Genomic DNA, 23,296 nt, shown 5'->3' on the forward strand with positions numbered 1-23,296 from the left:
TACTTATATTTTCATGTCTCCACAGGTCTTGTCTGTTCTCTCTTCCGACTGACTGGTATCATCACCGGCACTAAGGTTCTACGTCTTGAGTGGAGATGAGTGATGTGGATCTGAAGTCTGGCCCTTTTGTCTGCTCTTCCTCCAGCTCTTCCTCTCAGTCTTCCCCCTGTTCTTCCTCTTCCTCTTCTAGCTCTCCTTCTCCTTGTTATTTAATGCCATCCTTGATGTCCTCTGCCTCCTCCAACTCTCCTTTTGAAAATGGAGTCATGCTGTACATGGCCTATTTAAGCAAGGAGGGGCTGCAAACATTCAAGCAGCTTTTAGTGGATGAGAACCCCAGGCCTGGATCAGTCCAGATCACCTGGGACCAGGTGAAGACAGCCAGATGGGGAGAGGTGGTTCATCTCTTGGTGGAGTTCTTCCCTGGACGACTAGCTTGGGATGTGACTCATGACATCTTTGCCAAGATGAACCAGACAGAATTGTGTCTTCGGGTACAGATGGAGCTAAATTGTGAGTAGTAATCTGGTATACAAAACGGGGCTGGGGGGATACCTGGGTGGCTTAGTCAGTTAAGCAGCTAGCTTCGGCTCAGGTCAGGATCCCAGGGTCCTGGAATCGAGTCCCACATTGGGTTCCTTGCTCAGCAGGGAGCCTGCTTCTCCTTCTGCCTGCCACTCCCCTTGCTTGTATCCTCTCTCACTCTCTCTCTAGCAAATAAATAAATAAAATCTTTTAAAAATTTTTTATTATGTTTAGTTAGGCACTGTATAGTACATCATTAGTTTTTGATGTCGTGTTCAGTGATTCATTAGTTACATATAACACCCAGGGCTCATCACAACACATGCCCTCCTTCATGCCCATCACTCTCTTACCCCCTCCCCCCATTCCCCTCCCCTCTGAAACCCTCAGTTTGTTTCCCAGAGTCTCTCACGGTTTGTCTCCCTCTCTGATTTCTTCCCATCAGTTTTCCCTCCCTTCCCTATGATCCTCTGCACTATTCCTTATGTTGCACACCTGAGTGACACCATATGATCATTAACTTTCTCTGCTTGACGTACTTCACTCAGCATAATCCCCTCCAGTCCTATCCATGTTGATGCAAATGGTGGGTGTTCTTCCTTTCTGATGGCTGAGTGATACTCCATTGTGTGTATGCACCACATCTTCTTTATCCATTTGTCTGTTGAAGGACACCTCGGCTCCTTCCACATTTGGCTATTGTGGCCATGGCTGCCAGGAACATTGGGGTACATCCCAATGTTCCTGGCAGCCATGGCCACAATAAACAAAATCTTTTTTTTTAATGGGAACGGGTTTGAGTATTAAAGAAATAAATACTTTACTGGGTACCCATACTGGCCACCTGAACAAGAAGGCAAATAGTGGAGTATGATGATGACCGACCCCCAAACCCAAAGACCATCACATTAGCATAGTTTTAAAAAACTTAACCAGATACTGCTTATCTGGTATCTGTAGATACTCTATCTTCATTATTGATGGATTCCACGTTTATGAATTTGCCTATTCACTAAAACTTATTTTAACTCCAAGATCAGTCATTGTGGCACTTTCATAGTCATTTATGGACATGTAGGTTGGAGAAAAATTGGACACTGATGTTCCCAGCTGCAGCTGAATAAAGCAGTGCTCTGCCTTCTGACCTGTGCCCTCATCCTGTAAATCAGTGTCCTTTCCACTGTCTATTTGGTGTCACTTTTTTATGTTTCCGTGTATCTCGTTGGTGTTTAACCTGTCCCCCAAGTGTGGTGGTTCATGAATCAATAATACATATTGAATAAGATTTCTTTAAACAAAAACACACGTAGACCATGGTTATGCATTAAAGAGCCGAAATGTTGTAAGCAGAGGCTACAGGAATCTAACCCTGTATTCATGGGGGCGCGGTATTGGTTATTTGAATATTTACAGTAATTTTATAGAACTTAAATAGCCCGAGTAAGAGGAGTTAGTGACTATGTATGTGTGTACACACATGATTATTTTCATATACATCTAAATATGTATGTACACAGACACACGCATACATATATGTGCACACTCATAGATTTTAAAGTGTGCATGTATCTCATACATACATATGCATGTGTGTTTGTGTATATCACTCCCTCTGTTTGCATGAGCTATCGATTTATGTTATTGAATACTTCTTCAGTACATCCTAAAACAGCACCATTTTCTTACTTCCTAGCATCATGGTGGAGTCTAGGCCATTTTCTTCACCCTGGACTAAGTTGGTGAGAGAATGGGACTCTGGGATCCTATCCTGAAAGGGCCTGTTGCTTCCATGTGGCTTTCCTGTCTTGTCAGTCATTCCAGTGCGACAGTCTCCTTTCTTGTCTGTTCCAGACATTCTACCCAACCTGGAGCCCGAGGACTCGAATCCAAGAGAAATGCCAGTGAATTTGGAGGAAGGAGAATCTGGTATGTGCTGGCATTGTGACAAAGCCTGGAGGAAAACGGGCTTTGGGTTGGGGTGAGAAGCTCAGTTCCTGGGGCGAGACAGATAGTAAATTAGTATGTCAGTGTCTGTTCAATGAATCAGAATTTTAAGAAAAAAGAGTAGTTACGGACACACCTAACTCAGAAGTCCAGCCACTAGCCCAGCAGGAGGCATCGAGTGATGTCAAGGAGACATCACTTCTGTCCTTCTCCTGGCTCCCTCTTTTTCCGTGGGACTCAGCCTTGAGTGGTCCCTCCTACCACAGTGGCCATCTTGACCACCAGCTACCTCACCCATACATTGTGCCTGCTTAGCACCATTGGCAGAAAGAGGAGTATTTTCTCATTTCTCCAAGCACTTATCCCTGAACTGATTCAGCTGAATGAACTGAGGTCACGAGCTCAACAATGAACGAAATGATGAAGCGCCCTGGTTGGTTAAGACTGGCCCACATACTTCAGAGAGAGCTTGGTGGTAGGGCCACCCACAGCCCAACAGAACAGACCAAGAGTGGCAAGGGGTGGTTTCCCAAAGAACCACTGGAGTGCTGTTGCCAGATGGGAACAGTTGGTAGGCAAAAAAAAATACAGCAAATACCTTAATCCCTCCTCTTCTCCACTCCACCATCCTGAAGCATCAAAAGTTGGATTCTAGAAAGAATTCTGTTCATGTGAATCAAGTTTGCACTTCCCAGTCAGCTTGTATGAAGAGATGAGGTCAAAAGGAGCTGAGGGCCCCAGGGCAACACTCTAATCTGTTAGGAAAGCACACGGAAAGTGGGGTATGGGATCCCCAGTTCTAGCCATTCAGCAAACACTAGAGGGCTGTTGGTTCTGACACCACAGTCTGAGCCAGGGTTGTAAAGTCTACTTATTTTGGAGACGGCAGCCTCGAGTCTTAGAGCTTCTGTGACTTGCTTACCCTCATAAACCCAATAAGTAAGTAGACCTTGAACTTGCAGTAAGCTTCCTCCTATCTATCAGCTGGAGGTGGAGGGAAGGAAGTCGGAGTGAGACATCATGTATAATTTGTAAAGTTTCCTGTTGAGGGGAGGGGAGAGAGAATCACAGGTTGAGATAAAGGCTGTGACAGATCCTATTAACTCCCTACCCCACATCTCATGTGTTGACAGAATCCAATTTATTTAGGGATAAAATGGACCCAGCCCTAAGGGAAATACTTTTTCTCCAGGTTTCCTTAAAGTTGGGGTTAACCATCTGATGGCTCTAGGCCATGAGATACAAGTAGAAGCCTCCTGAGTGTTTCGGTTTGTACCGATGGAAGTATACATGAGCTGCGAACATGTCCCTTCTCCCCACGATTTCTGCTTTGAATGCAAATATAACTCACGACATAATGATAACATAACTACAATAGCAATCCTCTCGTCATGAGGCAAGAGGTGCAAAGGATGTACTTACAGAAATGTGGTGTTACTTGGCCCTGAAGCTACAAAACCACCCCACCCATTTCAACAGCTTTACACACAGATCCCCCTATTTCTTTTTTTTTTTAAGATTTTATTTATTTATTGGACAGAGAGATCACAAGTAGGCAGAGAGGCAGGCAGAGAGAGAGGAGGAAGCAGGCTCCCTGCTGAGCAGAGAGCCCGATGCAGGGCTCGATCCCAGGACCCTGAGATCATGACCTGAGCCGAAGGCAGAGGCTTAACCCACTGAGCCACCCAGGCGCCCCCAGACCCCTCTATTTCTTAAGGAAAAAGTAGCCCTTTTCTGTTTAAGTCACTTCACATTGACTTTTCTGATTACCCATGGCTTCTTTATTGGTGTAGCGCTGTCAGGAAAAGAGCATGAAGTGTGCAGGTGTGTCATGGGGCTTGATGTAGACGTCAAGGCTAGCTTTCTTCTCGTTCGATCAGTTCTTGTACACAACTCTGACACTGTACCCTGTCTCTCTCCCACCCTGCTAATCTAGATAAAATACAGGAGTACAAAGTGCACGTGACAGATGAGTATTCCATGACGCGGACGATGACCACCTGGTCTGGGAGCCATGCAGATTTCTTCTACCAAGACATAGAGAGACACGAGAGGTTCTTACCATGCCTTTTTCTTCCCAAAAGACCTCAAGCCAGACAGCCCAAGACTGTGGTCCTACAGGGAGTCGCTGGGGTTGGAAAAACAAGTTTGGCCAAAAAGGTGATGTTGGAGTGGGCGGAAAACAAGTTCTACCGCCACAAGTTCCAGTGTGCTTTCTACTTCCATTGCCGGGAAATGGCTCAGGTGGACGAGCAGAGCTTCGCAGAGCTGATTGCCCGTAAGTGGCCCGGGTCACAGTCTCTCATGTCCAAGATTATGTCCAAACCAGACCAACTTCTGCTCCTCTTTGATGGCTTTGAGGAAGTGTCACTGACCCTCACGGATAGACCAGCTGACCTGAGTGATGACTGGATCCAGAAATTGCCCGGGCCTGTCCTCCTGGCTAGTCTGCTGAGCAAAAGAATGCTTCCCGAAGCCACCTTACTGATCACCTTCAGGTTCACATCTTGGAGGAAGCTCAAGCCCTTCCTGAAACACCCCTCTTTCATAACACTCACGGGGTTTAGTATGGCAGAAAGAGCCAAGTACTTCAGGACGTATTTCAGAAACAAGAGGGATGCTGATGAAGCCTTGAGGTTTGTCACAGGAAACACAGTTCTCTTCTCCATGTGTCAGGTCCCTGCAGTTTGCTGGATGGTGTGTTCCTGTCTGAGACAGCAGATGCAGAGAGGAGCAGACCTTGCACAGGCATATCCAAACGCCACAGCTGTATTTGTCCAGTATCTGTCTGGCTTCTTTGCCACCAAGCCTGGAAGCCCTCCCAGGAACACTCATCAGACACAACTGGCAGGTCTGTGTTACTTGGCCGCAGAGGGCATGTGGAACATGAGATGGGTGTTTGACGCGAAAGACCTCGAGCAGGCCAAGCTAGATGAGACCGCTGTTGCTACTTTTCTCCGTGTGAATATTTTTCAAAGGGTGGCAGGTGACGGAGACCGCTATGCATTTGCCATGCTAAGCTTCCAGGAGTTTTTTGCGGCCTTGTTGTACGTTCTGTGCTTCCCACAACAACTCAGAAATTTCCGGGTGTTGGACCGTGTTCAGATCATACGCCTGATAGCATATCCCGGAAGAAAGAAAAACTATCTTGCTCAGATGGGGCTCTTCTTATTTGGCCTTTTAAATGAAACATGCGCTTCAGCTGCAGGGAAGTCATTTGGATGCAAGCTGTCCCTGGGCAACAAGAAGAAGTTGCTGAAAGTGGCAGCCCTGTTGCGTGAATGTGGCCCACCCACACTGCACCACGGCGTCCCGCAGCTGTTCTACTGTCTGCACGAGATCCAGGAGGAGGCATTTGTGCGTCAGACCCTAAGCGATTGTCAGAAGGCTGCTTTGATCGTCAGCAAGAAGAAAGACATGCAAGTGTCTGCCTTTTGTCTTAAGCACTATCAACGTCTGCGGGATCTAGAACTGACTATGACCCTGACCATCCCCCACGTGGGCACACTCAGCCCGGATCCCCTCCATTCCACTGGGTGAGTGCTCTCATCTCTCCTTTGGCAACTTGTGCTTCCCAGGGACCTTGCCTACCGTCCCCCAGCCGTTCAGGGCGACCAGCTGTCCTGAGGTCGTTCCTCACACACGGTGCTGCTAGGATGTGGATTTCCGTGCTAAAATGGGGAGAATCCTGGAAGCAAGATGATTTGTTTACTTTCCTTATCTCTATCCTGCCTGCCCTCCCTCCCTTATATGTGGGGACCTTATTACACCTGTCATCCCTACTTCTGCATATCACCAGCTTGCTAGTCTCTAGGGAAGTGCTGTCCGATGGGACTTTCTGTCACGGTGGAAATCCATGAGCTATGTGACACTAGGAGCACTTGGACTGCAGCTCGTGGGACTGAGGCAGTGCATTTCAAATCTTATTTAACTTCAATTAATTTAAATTTGAGTAGTCATATGTAGCTAGTGGCTGCTGTATTGGGCAGTGCAACTCCAAGGGAGAGTTCCTTTCAGTGCAAAAACATCGCTTCCGTCTTTAATTAGTGGAAAAAGAACTGAAAACCACTTGTCCTCATCAGGGGACTATCACATCTCCCTTCTTATTTTCCTACCAAACACCTTGAAAACACCATTTCTAGTCACTGTTTCTTCCCTACTCCCCACTGTGATTTGAAGTGGGTGTCCTGGCTTCCTGGGTAAGAGTTTGAGTTCTCCATCTCCTCCCAGAACCAACTGTATGTCTTTGGACAAGTTCACCTAACTTTTCTGGGTCGCTGTTTCTTCATGAGTAAATGATTTTTTAAAAATAGTACAAGGTTTTTGGAAGGTTAAGTGAGACAATATGCATGATACACCAAGCCTGTCCCAGCCTTTAGCTCCTACCAATAAAAACAAGCTACAATTACTAATGTGATTTTTATTCCCACCATTCAACTGAAACTCTCACAGAAGATCTATACTTAAACAAATATAGTGAACTTATTTTTTCTTAAGAAGTGACAGTTTGTACTGACCACTCATTTTTTCATACGGTTCTCATACTGGTTCATATTTTTTTAGCCATTGCTCTGTACCAGACACAGTGCCAGGTATTTTTACTTTATGTGAATTATTCATTTTAACATTGCCATTGGGCACCAGGAAGCAATGGAGGTCAGGTAGATTTGTAACTTGTCCAAGGTCACACAGCTGGTTGAAGCTAAGACTTAAACTGAAATTGGACCTCTGATGGCTATGATGAAGAGCCAGAAAACTAGACTTAGGCTGGGGATTGGAGTCACAGGAGGGAGCACAATCATTTTTGCTGCAAAATTAGAGTGCTTCCCTCATTCCCTAGTTGCTCTGTGTAAAGGAGCCACAGTCTCTTCCAGACACGTGGTTTTTCCATGAAAGCCAGCGTGATTCTTAAGTGTGTTGATGGGTTGTTGTCAGATTCTTTTAAAATGTCCTCTAATAGTCTGATATATGGCTAGATAAATCAAATGGACCTCTTCTGAAGTTAGGGGACATCTAGGTTCTGCTCTCTTCGTTGTCATGTCAAACGGTGCCCCATCTTCACCAGGCACATGTGAGTTTCTCCAAAGCAGAAGTAAGCAAATTAAGCCTGGTCGTTTTTATAAACAGATCTTAATCGGATGTCAGCCATGCTTGCCTATGACATCTGTTCCAACTGCCACCACATGGCTACGCCAGAGTTGGGAGGCTTCCACAAATCGCTTGGACTATGAAAGCCGAATGTATTTGCTGGTCGACCACTTACAGAAGAAGTTTTCCAACCCCAGTGCTAGGGTATGTTTTTAGAAAAGGAATTGCCCAATCACAGAGTGCACACATCACATCACATTAACTTTCTATCACAGATAGCCCCAAGTTGCTCTCCAGGGAGCCTTAGGGTCTCGCGCGTGGGATGATCGCATAGGAAAGACTACTCCGAGTCTTCTTCCCATGTCCACGAGCAGCTCCACAGCTCCCTGTTGCACATGGTTGGTCTTCCCAACAAAGACCTCCAAAGTCTAACCGTAAGGTCTTGAGATAAGTCTGAATAATTTTAAAACCTAACATTGGCAGAACTCTTAAAAGGTGAGAAATTGGGGCGCCTGGGTGGCTCAGTGGGTTAAGCCTCTGCCTTTGGCTCAGGTCATGATCCCAGGGTCCTGGGATTGAGCCCCACATCGGGCTCTCTGCTCAGCAGGGAGCCTGCTTCCTCCTCTCTCTCTGACTGCCTCTCTGCCTGCTTGTGATCTCCGTCTGTCAAATAAATAAAATCTTTAAAAAAAAAAAAAGGTGAGAAATTTCCTTCATGTTGGTCAGTCTGTTGAGAACTTTTGGGACAGTTCTTGAAGAGGGTTCGTATACTTACCCCAGCTTTTTGGAGCTGTGATTGACGTATAGCCTTGTGTACGTTTAGGCATACAACATAGTGATTTTCTATATGTACACATCGCAAAAGGATTATCACAATAAGGTTACTTAATATATCCATCTCCTCACCTAGTTACAGTGTGTGTATGTGTGTGTGTGTGTGTGTGTGTGTCTGATGAGAACTTTTATTCTCAAATGACTTTCAAATACACAATATGGTATCGTCCCTGATAGTCCCAGCTGATAGTCACCCCCTAGAATCTATTCATCTTATAACGTATCTTACAACTTATATAACTTTGACCACTTGTATCCACTTCCCCCACCCCCATACATGGAGTTTGTATTTTTTTAATATCAATTTTATTGATTTTACTTAAAAAATTATCTTTCCATAATTATAAAAATTGTTAAAATATGTGCAAAATACTTTGTATTGCTTTTATGTGTTTGCATTTAAAATGGGTGGGAAAGGCACATGGTTTTATTTTATGGGATTTCGTTCTGAACGAAGATGACATACTAGTGTAAGAAGTTTTCTGAAATTTTCTTTTTTCATTTAAACGTCTTAGAACTATTTTAACGTGTGTGTATACCTTCTTCAGTGAGGTGTCCTACAGTCTTCTGGGTGCACTGGAGATTATTAAAGCAGTTCCCCCCTCATTTGCAACTATCTAATACAAACAGCATGAAAGAAAAATCCTCACAGAGTCTCTTGGCCAGCATCTCTGAAAAGACTGCACAGGGGAAAATGAAGGGGAAAATTAGCAGGTCCTTCCAGAGTCCAACTACATCTCATATTGGTCTAGCTGTGGATTTTCCTTTCCTGCACTCACCATGCCAAAAGAAATTAATTTTTCCCTTATTCTGTTCCTACATAGACTTTTTTCTTTTTTAATAATTTTATAAGCAAAGAGTAAGAATATAAGATAAAGCTATAATTCAATATCTGCCCCCATAGAAATCCTAAGTGATTAAAACAACAACTCTCTTTCTTCCGAAGTCATGGGGAAATCTAGATATCCTTATTTAAGACCACAAGTCTTCCTGGGATAAAATGAGAACTCTTGCAGTGGTATTCCTGGGCATTTTTTTTTTAATGAGAAAGACTTACTGGAATCGGAAAGAATCTGTGATCACAACCAGGGCTGGGAACATCAGCCCTGGGTTTACAAGTAGATTTTCTCAAGTTTCACCTCTCACGATGATTTGTGTTCTCTTTCCTCCCTTGCACATAGACCAGAAAGCAGTGACCAGTGTTTTCTCTGGTGGCAAGAATTCTGCTCCGTGTTTAGGACACATGAGAATTTGGAAGTCCTGACTTTGACCAACACTTCTTTGGAGGCTGAGTCAGTGAAGGTTCTTTCTGCGGCTCTGAGACATCCTGGGTGTAAACTGCAAAAACTCATGTGCGTACAAACAGACCTTGGCTGGAAGGAATTCCACCAAAAGAGTCTGTTCCCCATTCCATTTTTCTAGCCCCTCTCTGGTCACCTAGACTTGCAGAAAGCGTCCTTGTGTACTGTTTTCCCCTTCCAGTCTTACGGAGGCAGAACGGACGCACAGCACTGAGTAAGTGTTCAGGTGTGCAGCATAATGTCTTGACGTGCATGTGTTGCAAATTGATGACCTTCGTAAGTTAATATTCATCACCTCCTAGAGAGGCCAAATGGTTTTCTTCCTTGTGGTGAGAAGGATCTTCTCTCTTGGCAACTCTCAAATACGCCGCCCAGCCATGCTGACAGCAGTCCTCGGGCCGTACAGCACATTCCCAGTGTTTTTACAACTGGTACCTACGAGCTTGTACCCTTTGGCCGCCCTCACCCAATTCCTCCGCCTCCTGCCTCTAACACCACCACCACCAACAACAAAAAAACCCAATCTCCTTTTCTGAGTTTTGGGTTTGTTTGCTTTTTGAGATTCCACCCATTAATGAGATCATTTTTCCAAAAAGGACATACAAATGGAGTCGTTTTCCCCATTTCACAGATGAACAAACTGGGGCACAAGGTGATACTGTTGCTACATCCTTAAAATATGGTTTTTTAAATTTTTTAAATTTAAATTCAATTAACCAACATATAACACATCATTAATTTCTGACGTAACATTCAATGATTTGTTAGTTGCATATAATGCCCAGTGCTCATCACATCACATGCCCTCCTTCATGCCCGTCACCCAATTACCCCAGCCCCTGACCCACCTCCCCCCAGCAACCCACAGTGTGTTTCCCAGAGTCAAGAATCTCATGCACATCTTGGCTTGAGTCCATTCTCCTAGCCACTACACCATGCTCTCTCTCACTCTCTGCTTTTTAAGATCCAGAAACCGAATAACTCATCAGAATTCCTTGAAATAGCCCACCAGACATCACGTGGTCCCTAGCCAGTATCTGACCAATTTTGTCTCCTGTTATTATGACGACTATTAATAGCACCCACATACTGAGTGGGCACTGTACATCAAGCCCCGTGCAAAGCCAATTACAGGTATCGTGTACATTAGCCCCCACCCCCATCTTAAGGAGAAGGCATCAAGCACTCTCTCTTGTGGCCCTGACGCTGAAGCCTGGAAGGTACGCGACCTACATAGGATCACCCAACCAGGGAGGCCCTGCTAAGCTGAGGACCCAGTGCAGACCTCACAGGAAAGCCCTCATGTACTCCTAGATGAATTGAATCTAGAACTCATGAGCAAATGGACAGGTGTTGGTCAAAAGGTACAGAGCTCCAGGTAGAAGTCGAATAAATTCTGGGAATCTGATCGTCAGCATTGTGGCAGCAGTCAGCAATGTTGTACAGTATCCTGCAAAGGATTCTCATCACACACACAAAGAAGAAATGATAATTTTGTGACAGGATGACGGTGTTACCCAATGCCAAGGCAGTCACCATTTTGCAGTATATTAATGGATCCAATCAACATGTCCTGCAGCTTAAGCTTACACATTGTTATGTGTCAATCATACCTCAGTAAGGAGATGAGATCTGATTGTAACTAGGCACTGCTTCCCTCTCCAGCTTCAGACGTGTGCATCCCTCCATGCTGAACGAAGACTTAATCCAAGTTTTGATTGAAAACCAGTATCTGAGCTACTTGGAAATACAAGGCACGGAAGTGAGACGTGAGGCCATGGAGTTTCTGTGCACAGCCTTGAAATGTCCACAGTGCTATCTGCAGTGTCTGAGGTAAGACGAGCCTGGGGTCTGGTGAGACCCTGGTGCCCAGACTGTTCTTTCCGAGGTGGGGTTACATGCGCAGTCTTCCTATCATCCTTCTTTTGATCTCGTTGTTAGTTTTATTTGGCTTTTTTTTTTTGAGGTGTACAATGTGATGACTTGATACACACACACATTGTTCTTAGCTCACAGGCTGTACAAAACCAGGTGGCCAGGAGAACTGGCCCACAGCCAAAGTCAGCCAACATCCAGTGCGCGTTCCTGAGGTTGTTGCATTTGTGCAGTGGGGTGCTCCCACTGTGCGTTCAACAACTCCATGTCAGTGAATCAGCCACTGTGGGAGCATCACACTAGACATTGGCAAACACTGCACATCAGGCCTTTTTTCTCCAGAGTCAATAAACACTTACCAGCATCCTCACCAGACTTTCTGTGTGTTTCATTGTCCCAATTAAGCTTGGGCAACCTCTTGTTTCCACCAGCCAGCTCGGGTCCTTCACACCTGTCAGAGCTGAGTGGAGCCTGGAGGCTTAGGTGGCTAGACCCGGAGGTGGCTCAGCACGGTAGTCGGGTAAAGGTCGATGTCAGGTGGAAATCTCGCTTAACAAGATGGCAGCTGTGATCTCATGGGAGTGAAATCTCAGTTCTTTGTCTTGAAGATTGTTTGACAGAGAAATGTAAAATTGAGGTCCCGTTTCATAGATAGAGCCCAGTTGTAAGCCCGTGCCTGCTGGTTATGGCCCCAAGTGTCTATTATTTGATACTTTGTGACTAAGATGCTGAATTTGATGCACACTTACCAGCTGGAGAAGATGAGCATCCTTCCTGGAGTTGCTCCTGCATGAAGAACAAAGATGTGGGACAGTAGATGGGATATATGCGACTACGTGGGTACCATTTTCCCCAGGAGTTCAGGCTTGGCATTTTTATGTGGACTCCATAGGCTGGAAGACTGCTCAGTTACCCCTAAAAGTTGGATTAATCTTGCCAAGGATCTTGGAAGTAACAAATGCTATTGCTAATAAGTACCTGCCTGAGCAACGTCTTCCCGGAAACATCACCAGCGGCCAGGGAAGCAAGCACAGAAAGGAACTACTGGGACTTCATCAAGATCAAAAGCTTTTGCACAGCAAAGGAAGCAGCCGACAAAACCAAAAAGGAACTGACAGAACGGGAGAAGAGATTCGTAAAGGACATATCAGATCAAGGGCTAGTATCCAAAATCTATAAGGAACTTATCAAACTCAACACCCAAAGAACAAATAATCCAATCAAGAAATGGGCAGAGAACACGAACAGACATTTCTGCAAAGAAGAAATCCAGATGGCCAACAGACACATGAAAAAGTGCTCCATATCACTCGGCATCAGGGAAATACAAATCACAACCCCAGCGAGATCCCACCTCATACCAGTCAGAATGGCTAAAATTAACAAGTCAGGAAATGACAGATGCTGGCGAGGATGCGGAGAAAGGGGAACCCTCCTGCACTGTTGGTGGGAATGCAAGCTGGTGCAGCCACTCTGGAAAACGGCATGGAGGTTCCTCAAAAGTTGAAAATAGAGCTACCCTACAACCCAGCAATCGCACTACTGTGTATTTACCCTAAAGATACAAACGTAGTGATCCAAAGGGGCACGTGCACCCAAAAGTTTATAGCAGCAATGTCCACAATAGCCAAACTATGGAAAGAACCTAGATGTCCATCAACAGATGAATGGATAAAGAAGATGTGGTAAACACACACACACACACACACACACACACACACACACAATGGAATACTATGCAGCCATCAAAAACCATGAACTCTTCCCATTAGCAACGACATGGTTGGAACTAGAGGGTATTATGCTGAGTGAAATAAGTCAAGCAGAGAGAGTCAATTATCATATGTTGTCACTTATTTGTGGAGCATAACAAATAGCATGGAGGACAAAGGGAGATGGAGAGGAGAAGGGAGTTGAGGGAAATTGGAAGGGGAGGTGAACCATGAGAGACTATGGACTCTGAAAAACAATCTGAGGGGTTTGAAGCGGCGGGGGTGGGAGATTGGGGGAACCAGGTGGTGGGTATTAGAGGGCAGGGATTGCATGGAGCACTGGGTGTGGTGCAGAAACAATGAATACTGTTATGCTGAAAATTAAAAAAAAAGAAAAAAAAGAGAAATAAGTCAATCAGAGAAAGAATTTTCATATGATCTCCCTGATATGAGAAATTTGAGAGGCAGGGCGGGGGTGTCGTGGGGGGTAGGGAAGGAAAAAATGAAACAAGATGAGATTGGGAGGGAGACAAACCATAAGAAATTCTTAATCTCACAAAACAAACTGAGGGTTGCTGGGGGGAGGGGGGTTGGGAGAGGGTGGCGGGGTTATGGACATTGGGGAGGGTATGTGCTATGGTGAGTGCTGTGAAGTATGTAAGCCTGGTGATTCACAGACCTGTACCCCTGGGGCAAATAATACAATATATGTTAATAAAAATAATTAAAAAAAAAGAAGTATCTGCCTGGAGACATTTGGGATGTATTGCCTGCCAGTGGACCGACTGGAGAGGCTGTCGTAACTCTTGTTGTCATGACTGTTGTTCATGAGTTTGGTGAGTTGAGTGCTTCTGGGACAAGAGCGTTAGTTGGACTACAGAGCTACAGAGAGCCTGGTTTATCTGTCCTCCCGCTTATGACCTAGAACCTCTCCAGCAGTTTTCCTTCCTCAACATTTGTATTGATCCCGGCCCTGCTCTTCATGATAGCCTCCTTCAGCTGGGCCGAGCAGGCCCCTCATGTGTATATATATTTTTTAAGATTTTATTTATTTATTTGTGAGAAAGAGAGAGGGAGAACACAGAGAGAGAGGGAGAAGCAGACTCTCCGCTAAGCAGAGAGCCTGACGCGGGGCTCGATCCCAGGAGCCTGGGATCCTGATCTGAGCCGAAGGCAGACGCTCAACTGACTGAGCCACCCAGGCCCCTCTCACACGTGTACACACAGCACCACAGTTCCACATTGCTTTGAATTTCACACAAGTGGCCTCGGCTAGGACATGTTCTTTTTCTAATCCACGGACATTTTTGTGCTCAGCTGCTTCAGAACCCCGTTCCACAGAGGAATGGTAACAATTGTGTAAATATGCAACAATGTAGATTTCCGTCCTACCTGCCGGCTCTTTGCACACACGCACGCACACACAGAGTCCATGTGCACACGCTCTGATGCACACTCCAGCAGTGGGGTCTCCGTGTCACGGAGAACATCCCTCCTCCATTTCACCAGCTCGTGTCTGGCGTCTTTGCACCAGCTTATGGTCGCACCAGCAGCTGGATGCCCTGTCCCGTACCTCTGAGTCCCCATTTGGCCGTGGTCCCCATCTGTATTCCCCCACTGGCCTTGCCAGTCGGCTGAGCAGGAGATAGCATCTCATGGTTTTAACCTCTATTTCCTTCATTACTATGAAAATGTTTCCATGACCTCTACGTTGAATGCCTACTCCTGTCTTTAATGCAACTTTTTAAAAGCGTATACATGTTGTTGTTGTTTTTTTTTTGAGTAAGCATTGATTTTTAAAGCTTGCAAAATCTGCCTCTCACAGACTCCAGTGTCTGTGAATCTGGATACCGCCCACCCACAGTACCCAGTACATAGTCTTTAACTGTCGGTGGTCTCCTTCCCGTCCTTCCTGTCCCTATAACCGTTCTCCTGACCCACGTCTCCTCCACTCCCCTAGTCTCACAGGAAGGCTGCTACCCTCTTCTTCAGGACTTGTTAGCCCTAAGAGGGAGGAACAGAGGTGTGATGAGGCTTTTCACACCGAAAAGGGGAGCCCAAATGGCAGTGTTCATCTCTCAGTGCGGGGCAAAGAAAATCTGGGTGTGCACATGAATTAAAGTGGATTCCGTCTGTGTGTTTCTGCGCCCCAGATTGGAGAATTGTGAGCTCTCGCTGCTTACCTGTAAAATTCTTACCTCCTCCCTCAAGAGTAATGAGATGCTGACCCATCTGAGCTTGGCAGAAAATGCCCTGAAGGACGAAGGAGCGAAGGAGCTTTGCAACGCCTTACAGTGTTCTGCGTGTCCTCTACAGAGGCTGGTGTGAGTCCCAGACAGCCTCTTCTTGAGGGTTCCTGGAGTAGAATTGAGTGATTGATGGAACTGACTGTGTGTGTGCACATAATCTCGATCATGAAATCTTTTTTTTTTTAAGATTTTACTTATTTATTTGACAGAGATCACAGGTAGGCAGAGAGGCAGGCAGAGAGAGAGGGAGAAGCAGGCTCCCTGCTGAGCAGAGAGCCCGATGCGGGACTTGATCCCAGGACCCTGAGATCATGACCTGAGCTGAAGGCAGAGGCTTTTACCCACTTAAGCCACCCAGGTGCCCCTCAATCATGAATTCTTTAAATGATTTCCCTTAGGCGTCAGGATCTGGGATATTGTGATTTACAACACAAGAAATGTGTATTTGGTCTTTGTCCCTGTTTCTGGCACAAAGCTCCCTAAACCCTCGGAGAGAATGGTGAGAGCTATGTGGTGAGAGCTAGGAAAGTATGTTTTATTATGTTAATGAAGTGACTTTGGGAAAGCACCCAAGGATGGGGTGTTGCTGCCCTAAGGACCAGCCTTGTGATTAGAGGATTAGAACTTTAAGTCCTTCCCCATGACCTCTGGGCAGGGGAGAGGGGCTGGAGGTGGAACCAGCCACCCACAGCGGATGATTTAGTTAATCACGCCTGTGTAATGCAGCCACCATGGAAGCCCCAAAGGACGGGGTCTGAGAGCTTCTGGGTGCGATGCTGGGCGAGTGGCACCTGGAGAGGACCCAGAAGCTCTGTATCCTCTCCCCATGCCTCCTCCCACGTGTCTTTCCCATCTGGTCTTTCCAGGGTCCATCCTTTTGTAGTAAAATGGTAATGTCACGAGTAAATGGCTTTCCTGAGTTCTGGGAGCTGCTTCTGCAAATTAACCCACTCCAAGGAGGGGTCCTGGGAACCTGGCTGGTGACTGGCAGCCTGGGATGGGGCTGGAACCTGCCGTGGAAGGAACCACAGCCTGGGTTTCCGGCCGGTGTCCAGGGGGAGTGAGGTGGGAGAGCCTTCCAGCAGGACTAAGCCCTTAGCCTGCACAATCTGGCAATCTGCGCATAGTGTCAGAATTGAGTTCATTTCTCTGACCCTATGAGTGTCTGGGAGCTGTTTCTTAGTGTGGGGGGGACACCCCCATACTCGTTGAAATGGGACTCAGAACACTGATGTCGGGTGCTTTTGTCTATTATTAACAGAAAATAAACTCAGATGGTCTTAAACCATAAAGAAATGTGCTAGCTCGTAAAACCAGAAACAGAGAAAGTCTGTACAAAATATCCCCTGAGCCCATGACACTTTCAGCTTCCCGGAGTAGAGCAGGGAGCGGTGCGGGGCTTCTGGAAATGTCCAGCGGCTCTTCGCAAGGTTAACCGTAGACCCAACACGGGAGTTAGCGACTCCCCCGCAAGGCGCCTGGGCAGCAGAAACGGGAACATACATTCCCACGGAAATGTGCCCAGATGTTCACAGTGGCACGTTTACGAGAGTCAGAAGGTGGAAACAACCTCAGTGTTGATGGTTGCGGAAAATCCGAGGTGGCCGAGGAAACCCAAACGGCCCATGGAGAGATGGGAGTACACAGCTTTATTAACACCAGCGGGCTCAGTGGGATCGTTCCCAAAGACTGAGCACCTGACAGGGTTAGGAGTGAGTTTTTATGGTTACAGGCCATGGGGGATGGTAGCTGGGTATTTTCCAGGTCTTTCAAGGCCCGGACACTTTCCCAGTTCCCCAAGGCCAAATGGCCCTTATCCTGTGGAAGTATAATCGTGTGGAGCATCTCAGGAGAGTGCTAAATCACCTGGGGTGGGGGCTGTTTCTCTTTCTTTTCTTGTTCAAACAGGACTGGGCAACTGGTCTTTTTCTTCTGTCTCAGCAGGAGCAATGACTTGTTATCTTATCTTAGTCAAACGGGATGGCGATTTGGTCTTTTCTTGGCCTTAGCAGGAGCAAAGGGGAGCCAGGGACGGAAAGGGGCTGGAGCCAAGAGTCTCTGTCCGCCTCAGTGATGAGCTGAGGCGTGAATAAAGAGTGTGTGCTGTATCCGTGTGACAGAACTGATTCAACGGCAGAGAGGAACAGTGCATTGAAATACGCTACATATGGATGCATCTCAAATATATTACGGTCGGGGCGCCTGGGGGGCTCAGTGGGTTGAGTGTCTGCCTTCGGCTCAGGTCATGATCCCAGGGTCCTGGGATCGAGCCCCGCATCAGGCTCTCTGCTCAGCGGGGGGCCTGCTTCCCCCTCTACCTACTGCTCCCCCTGCTTGTGTGCTCTCTTTCTCTAACAAATAAATAAAAATCTTTAGGAAAAAAAGATGGTAAATGAAATAAACAATTTTTTTAGATATCGTTGAGATTTGGATTTCAGTTCGTTTGGATGACTATCCAGAACCAGATAGAGACTGCTGGGGTTGGGGGGTAGGCTGGGGGAAGAAATTAGGAATTGAAAGGGTACAGGGTTTTCCTTCTTGGGGTGATGAAAATGTCCTAAAATTGTGGCAAATGTGCACCTCTGTAAATATACTAAAAATGTTGATTTGTACAATCTAAATGGGTGAATGATATTGTTATTATTAGTATCTTCTTAATAACGCTGTTATACCAAAAAAAAAAAAAAGGCAAGAAAAGAGTAAAATCTAAAAGGTGTTTTGGTTGGTTTTCTTGACATGTGTTTCTTTGCAGCCTGAGAAACTGTGCCCTGACCTCCGGCTGCTGTCCGGACCTGGTCTCCGCTCTGGATAAAAACAAAAATTTGAGAAGCTTAGACCTTGGTTTTAATAGCCTGAAGGACGATGGCGTTATCCTGCTCTTTGAGGCCCTCACGAAACCCCAGTCCGGCCTCCAGATTCTGGAGTGAGTTACCCCATCTCCACTTTTGCGACAATGGTCTGTAGAATTCTCTGAGCAGAATACAGGACAGGGTTTTTGCATTTCTGGATTTTTTCCTCCATTTAGTTGGAGGACTGGGCAGCCTCAGTGCAGGGTTGGGAAAGGAGTTCCCCAGACTGGGAACTTCTTCCGCTGGGGAGTTGTTAGAGACGCAAGTCATCGCCCTCTTTGTTTCTCTGCCTGGCTTATTTCATTTAGCACAATGCCCTCCCGGAGCATCGCGGGATTTCCTTCTTCCTTAGGGCTGGATAGTATCCCATTGTGTGTAAATACCACCTTTTCTTTATCCATTCACCTGTTGGTGGGCAAGGAGGCCGTCTCTGTGTGGTAGCGACCGTGGGTCATGCTGTAGGGAATGAGGATGCTGGTGTCTCTTGGAGACCCTGGTTCCAGGTCCTTAGATGGGGACACGGAGGTGGGGCTGCTGGGTCGTGTGGAGCTCTGGGGGTGAGCCTGCTGAGCCCTTGACCTTCACGCCCAGGCAGCTCCCATGCATGGTGCACTTGGAGGACCCTGGTTCTAGGAAATGGTCTTGCATTCAACAGAAGTGTGTTTGTTGGCTGTGGACCCATGCCTGACATGGCTGGTCTTCTGAAATCGACCTTTGTACTTAGGGATTCTTTTATACATATAATTTTTTGTCTTCTTCTCCTACATGGTCTCAGTGCTCACATGCACACCAGCCAACGATTTGACAAGATTCATCCTATTTTTAATTCGTATCATGGTTACATTAGGTATTTGGAAAAGATTTGGAAACAGCTCTTCTCTGGTGATCAGTGGATGAAAAGGTTATGCCTCTTTTCTGCCCACATTTTCTGCTCCCTATTAGTGTAATCTGGGTTTGTAGACTCGATCAGCACAATCATTGTTTTCTGTTACCTTTCTAGTTTCTTAGGTTCGTCCTGATAATGGATTTCATTTTTGTTGATACTTAGCTAGTCTAAGGAAATTCAGTGTTCACTGTAACTCAGGATTTTTTTTTTTTTTATGACGCCTGGGTGGCTTAGACAGTCATGCACCAGACTCTTGATTTTGGCTTAGGTCATGATCTCTGGGTCGTGAGATAGAGCCCCATGTCGGGCTCTGCTCTCAGTATGATGCCTGATGGAGATTCTCCTCCCTCTCCTTCTGCCCTTCCTCACACACTCTCTCACTCTCTCTCTCTTTAAAAAAAAGTATTTTTCAATATTTTTTTTAATTTTAAGTAATCTCTACACTCAACTTAGGGCTCAAACTTCCAACCCTGAGATCAAGAGTCCTATGTGCTACCAGCCAAGACGCCAGGCGGCCCAGGTCATGATTCCTTTTCTCCAGAAACTGAATATTGGGTTTTAGACATTGATTTCTCTCTTAGATTGTGTGAAGTATATTTTCAAGAAGAAAACAAATTTCCAGATGAGCATTTATGTGGTGTCCTCTAAGCCTTTGATTGTGTGAGATGACTTTTTAAATCTGTGTTCACTGATGAGCAGAGACTTGGCTGAGTATAAAATTCATGGACCGTCCCCCACCCCAAACTTCTTGATCTAAAAATCCCCTAGATTTCATTCTGTGGGATTCTGGTCTTGTAGAAAAGCCATCTACATTTTCCCCAAGAAGATCCCAGACTTCTATTGCTTATTCTCCTCGTTAAAAAAAAAAAAAAAAAAAAAAAAAAAAAAAGGCCCTCACACCCCTGCAGGTCTTACTCATGATTAGAATTATTTTAGAACAACTCTCCCTCCTCCTTCTGTTGAAGTGATTTGCGTGACTGATCAAGATTAAGGAATGTTTTAGCTGGTGCACCGAGGGGAAAGCAGGTGCCTCGCTGGGGGGGCCGGGTCCAGGCCATTCCGCACTAACGAGAAGCTGGTGCGTGCCCTTTTGGCTTGGGCAGCTGTTTCCAGCTTGTCACTTCTCAGCTAGCAGAAGGGCGGGGGAGGCCACTGGAAAGAAAGCCAAGGATGCACACACAGGAGAGGCAGGGACCCCCAGGGCCCCTCTGTCTGTCTGCTTAACACTGCTTGTCATAGCCTTGCTCCAAGGGAGATTGTACTTTGTGTGCAAAAATGGGACCCGGGATGCCTGGGTGGCTCAGTCGGTTAAGCGTCTGCCTTCGGCTCAGGTCATGATCCCAGGGTCCCACATAGGGCTCCTTGCTCAGCGGAAGCCTGCTTCTCCCCCTGCTCGTGTGCTCTCTCTATATATCTAACAAATAAATAAATAAATATAGTATTTAAACAGAAACAAAAATGGGATCCCAAGTGCCCCCTTTCTGTAGCTTTCGCTCAGCTACACACCACTTTGTCTTTTATGCCCGCTCTGGATTTCTGATAAGCGGTGCTCCTATGGCCTGGCTCCTTTCTGGGCCGGCCTCTCCTGCTGCGCTGTGAGCACAGGGGGACGTGTCCACAGAGGAACCAGAACCCCTTGCACACTAGTAGAGTGAAATCAACCATGCTCTTCAAATAGATTTATTTGGTGACCTGCCTCCTCGCCCCACCCCCAATCACATATGCATTCCAGGAAGCCGGGGATGTTTTCTTCACTGTGGCATCAACAATGCCCAGGGCAGAGCCTGATACACAGGGAGTGCTCAATAAATATTTTTTGAATGGACAAAATTAATGCACGGTGACAATTTTGGAAAGAGGTAATGTGGCTCAACTTCTTGGAGTTGGTTGGGGCTTAGAGGCTTGGGATGGGCTGAGCTCTCAGATGTGGGGCACAGTGACTCGTCTACTGTCTGCTTCCCCCCCTCCCCAGGCTGGAGAAGTGCCTGCTCACCGCTGTCTGCTGCCAGGCTATGGCTTCCATGGTCCTGCACAACCAGAGCCTCAGATACCTGGACGTGAGCAAGAATGACATCGGGCTCAGGGGCAGAGAGCTCCTGTGGGAGGCCTTCCAGCAGCGCAAGGGGAAAGAGAAGGTTGTTCTGTAAGTCTCTGCTGGGCTCCCTGCACAGAAACAGCCACCCAAGCAAAGCTCCTCAGAAAGAGGGAGACTCTGGACCCAAAAGGCTAGTGAAGATGTTGCTAGTGTCCCTTGTCTCGTTTCCTTGGGGTTTAGAGTCTCCTTTAGTGGTTGATCAGACCCCAGCTCCTGCTTCTGCCTGATGGGAAAATTGACCTGGATTCTCCCATCTGATTTTAAATTCTTCCTACCTTTCACTTTCCACCCTGGTCCTAACTGATTAATTACCACTCACCAGCCATAGGGCTGTGAACAGGTTCCTTTACCTTTCTGAGTCTGTTCCCGCATCTGTGAAATGGGCTGGCGGCTTCCTCAGTGGAGATGTCAGGATGGAAAGGAAGTGTGTCCATGAAGGCCCGTGCCTGAAACCGGGACCTTCTCAGTCAGCCGTGGATTCTGGGTGGAGGTTGTAACGACACCTGGAGTAGTCCTTGTCTGTTGCCCTGTGACAAAATACCTCAAAGTTTAGTCACTTGACACAACACATGATTTTCCTTACAAAATTTCTGAGGGCCAGAAATATGGAAGCAGTTGACTGGCTGGTTCTAGCTCGTGGTCTTTCCTGAGGCCTCAGGTAAGGGCCTGACTGGAGTTGGACAGAGTCTAGTTTCCACACTGACCCTGTAGGGCTACTCATGACAGTGAACAAGGGAGAGAGAGAGATAGAGCACCCAAGAAAGACCCCAGTCTTTGATTACTTCATGTTGACCACTTCTGCCTCATACTGCTGGTCACACAGACCAACCACAGCCCAGTGAGGGAGGAGACTCCACCAGAATGTGAGTAATGGAGCTGGTGGGGGCTGCTCACCACTCAGTAAGGGACTGAACTGAGGCCCTTAGACTCCATCCCTGACTCCCCAAGAGCAGCACGGCTGGTCTCAGTCTGCTGTGGGGGACCAGAGGGGTCTCTAGGGTGGTGACTGTCCTTGGGGTTCTGTGTGCTTCTCTAGGACCGCAAAAGAAAACCAAATGTGAGGGAACAAAGCTCCATTCTTATCCTTCACAGGGAGACGAAACAGAATTTTGCCCCAGATGTGATGGCGAGGCTGGAGGGCCCAGTCGTGAAGAACACAGTCCTGAGGATCGTACAGGACTGGAGCGTGGACTGCTGGGATGAGGCAAGATGGACAGAATGATGTGGTGGCTCCCTGGACATTTTCTTCCTTTGGAAATGTTGGCCTTATTCTGTGGGCCATTCTGAGTCTGGAATGGCCCAGTTGGTTCTAGAAAATGGTGTGAGGCATGACCTCTAAGCATCTCCAAGGGCCATATGTTAGACATGAATTAGTCACTGAATTGGGGGGGCCCGCCCACCTCCCCCCTGCCCCTTCTCTGCCCCTGCTCCCGTCTCTGAATCTGTCATGCTAACATTTTCTCTGGAAAATATCTGACTGGCCTTTAAGGATATTGGAAGAATTTAAATAAAAATGTATACATGAATGCAGTTTGAAAAGTTTTCAAGTGTTACTTATTTACCAGTAGACTAGTATAGGAGACTGTTCAGAAGGAAGAAATCTCGGAGGCTGGCTCTGCGGGTGGAACATGCAACTCCTGATGTTGGGTTGTGGGTTCGAGCCCCATGCTGGGTGTAGAGATTACTGAAAATAAAATCTTAAAAAAAGAAGAAGAAATACATTCCTTGTCTGTAAAAAAGTATCCAGGGGACATTTCCAAGGAAGATAATACAACAGTGGGATGGAAAAGGGAAATCACCTCATTTTTGGTTGTTTGGGGTTTTTTTTTTAAAGATTTTATTTATTTGAGAGAGAGAGGGAGCGTGAATAGGAGGGAAAGAATCTGTCAGTGCAGAGCCTGACAGGGGGCTCAATCTCACCACCCCGAGATCACGACC

General features: G+C 46.6%; 1 protein-coding gene across 1 annotated transcript; it reads left to right on the forward strand.

Moving 5' to 3' along the window:
• Positions 1-224: 224 nt before the first annotated feature.
• LOC111139604 (NLR family pyrin domain containing 8) lies at positions 225-21,410 on the forward strand. Its single transcript, XM_022491924.1, has 10 exons — positions 225-513; positions 2,377-2,451; positions 4,406-6,005; positions 9,573-9,743; positions 11,358-11,525; positions 12,460-12,518; positions 15,240-15,276; positions 15,433-15,603; positions 18,281-18,451; positions 21,236-21,410. Exons 1-10 carry the CDS (start codon positions 225-227, stop codon positions 21,408-21,410), a joined length of 2,916 nt encoding a protein of 971 aa, XP_022347632.1.
• Positions 21,411-23,296: the final 1,886 nt, after the last annotated feature.

This window comes from Enhydra lutris, unplaced genomic scaffold, assembly GCF_002288905.1.
Source record: "Enhydra lutris kenyoni isolate GAN:26980312 unplaced genomic scaffold, ASM228890v2 scaffoldscaffold111, whole genome shotgun sequence".
Classification (NCBI taxonomy): Eukaryota; Metazoa; Chordata; class Mammalia; order Carnivora; family Mustelidae; genus Enhydra; species Enhydra lutris.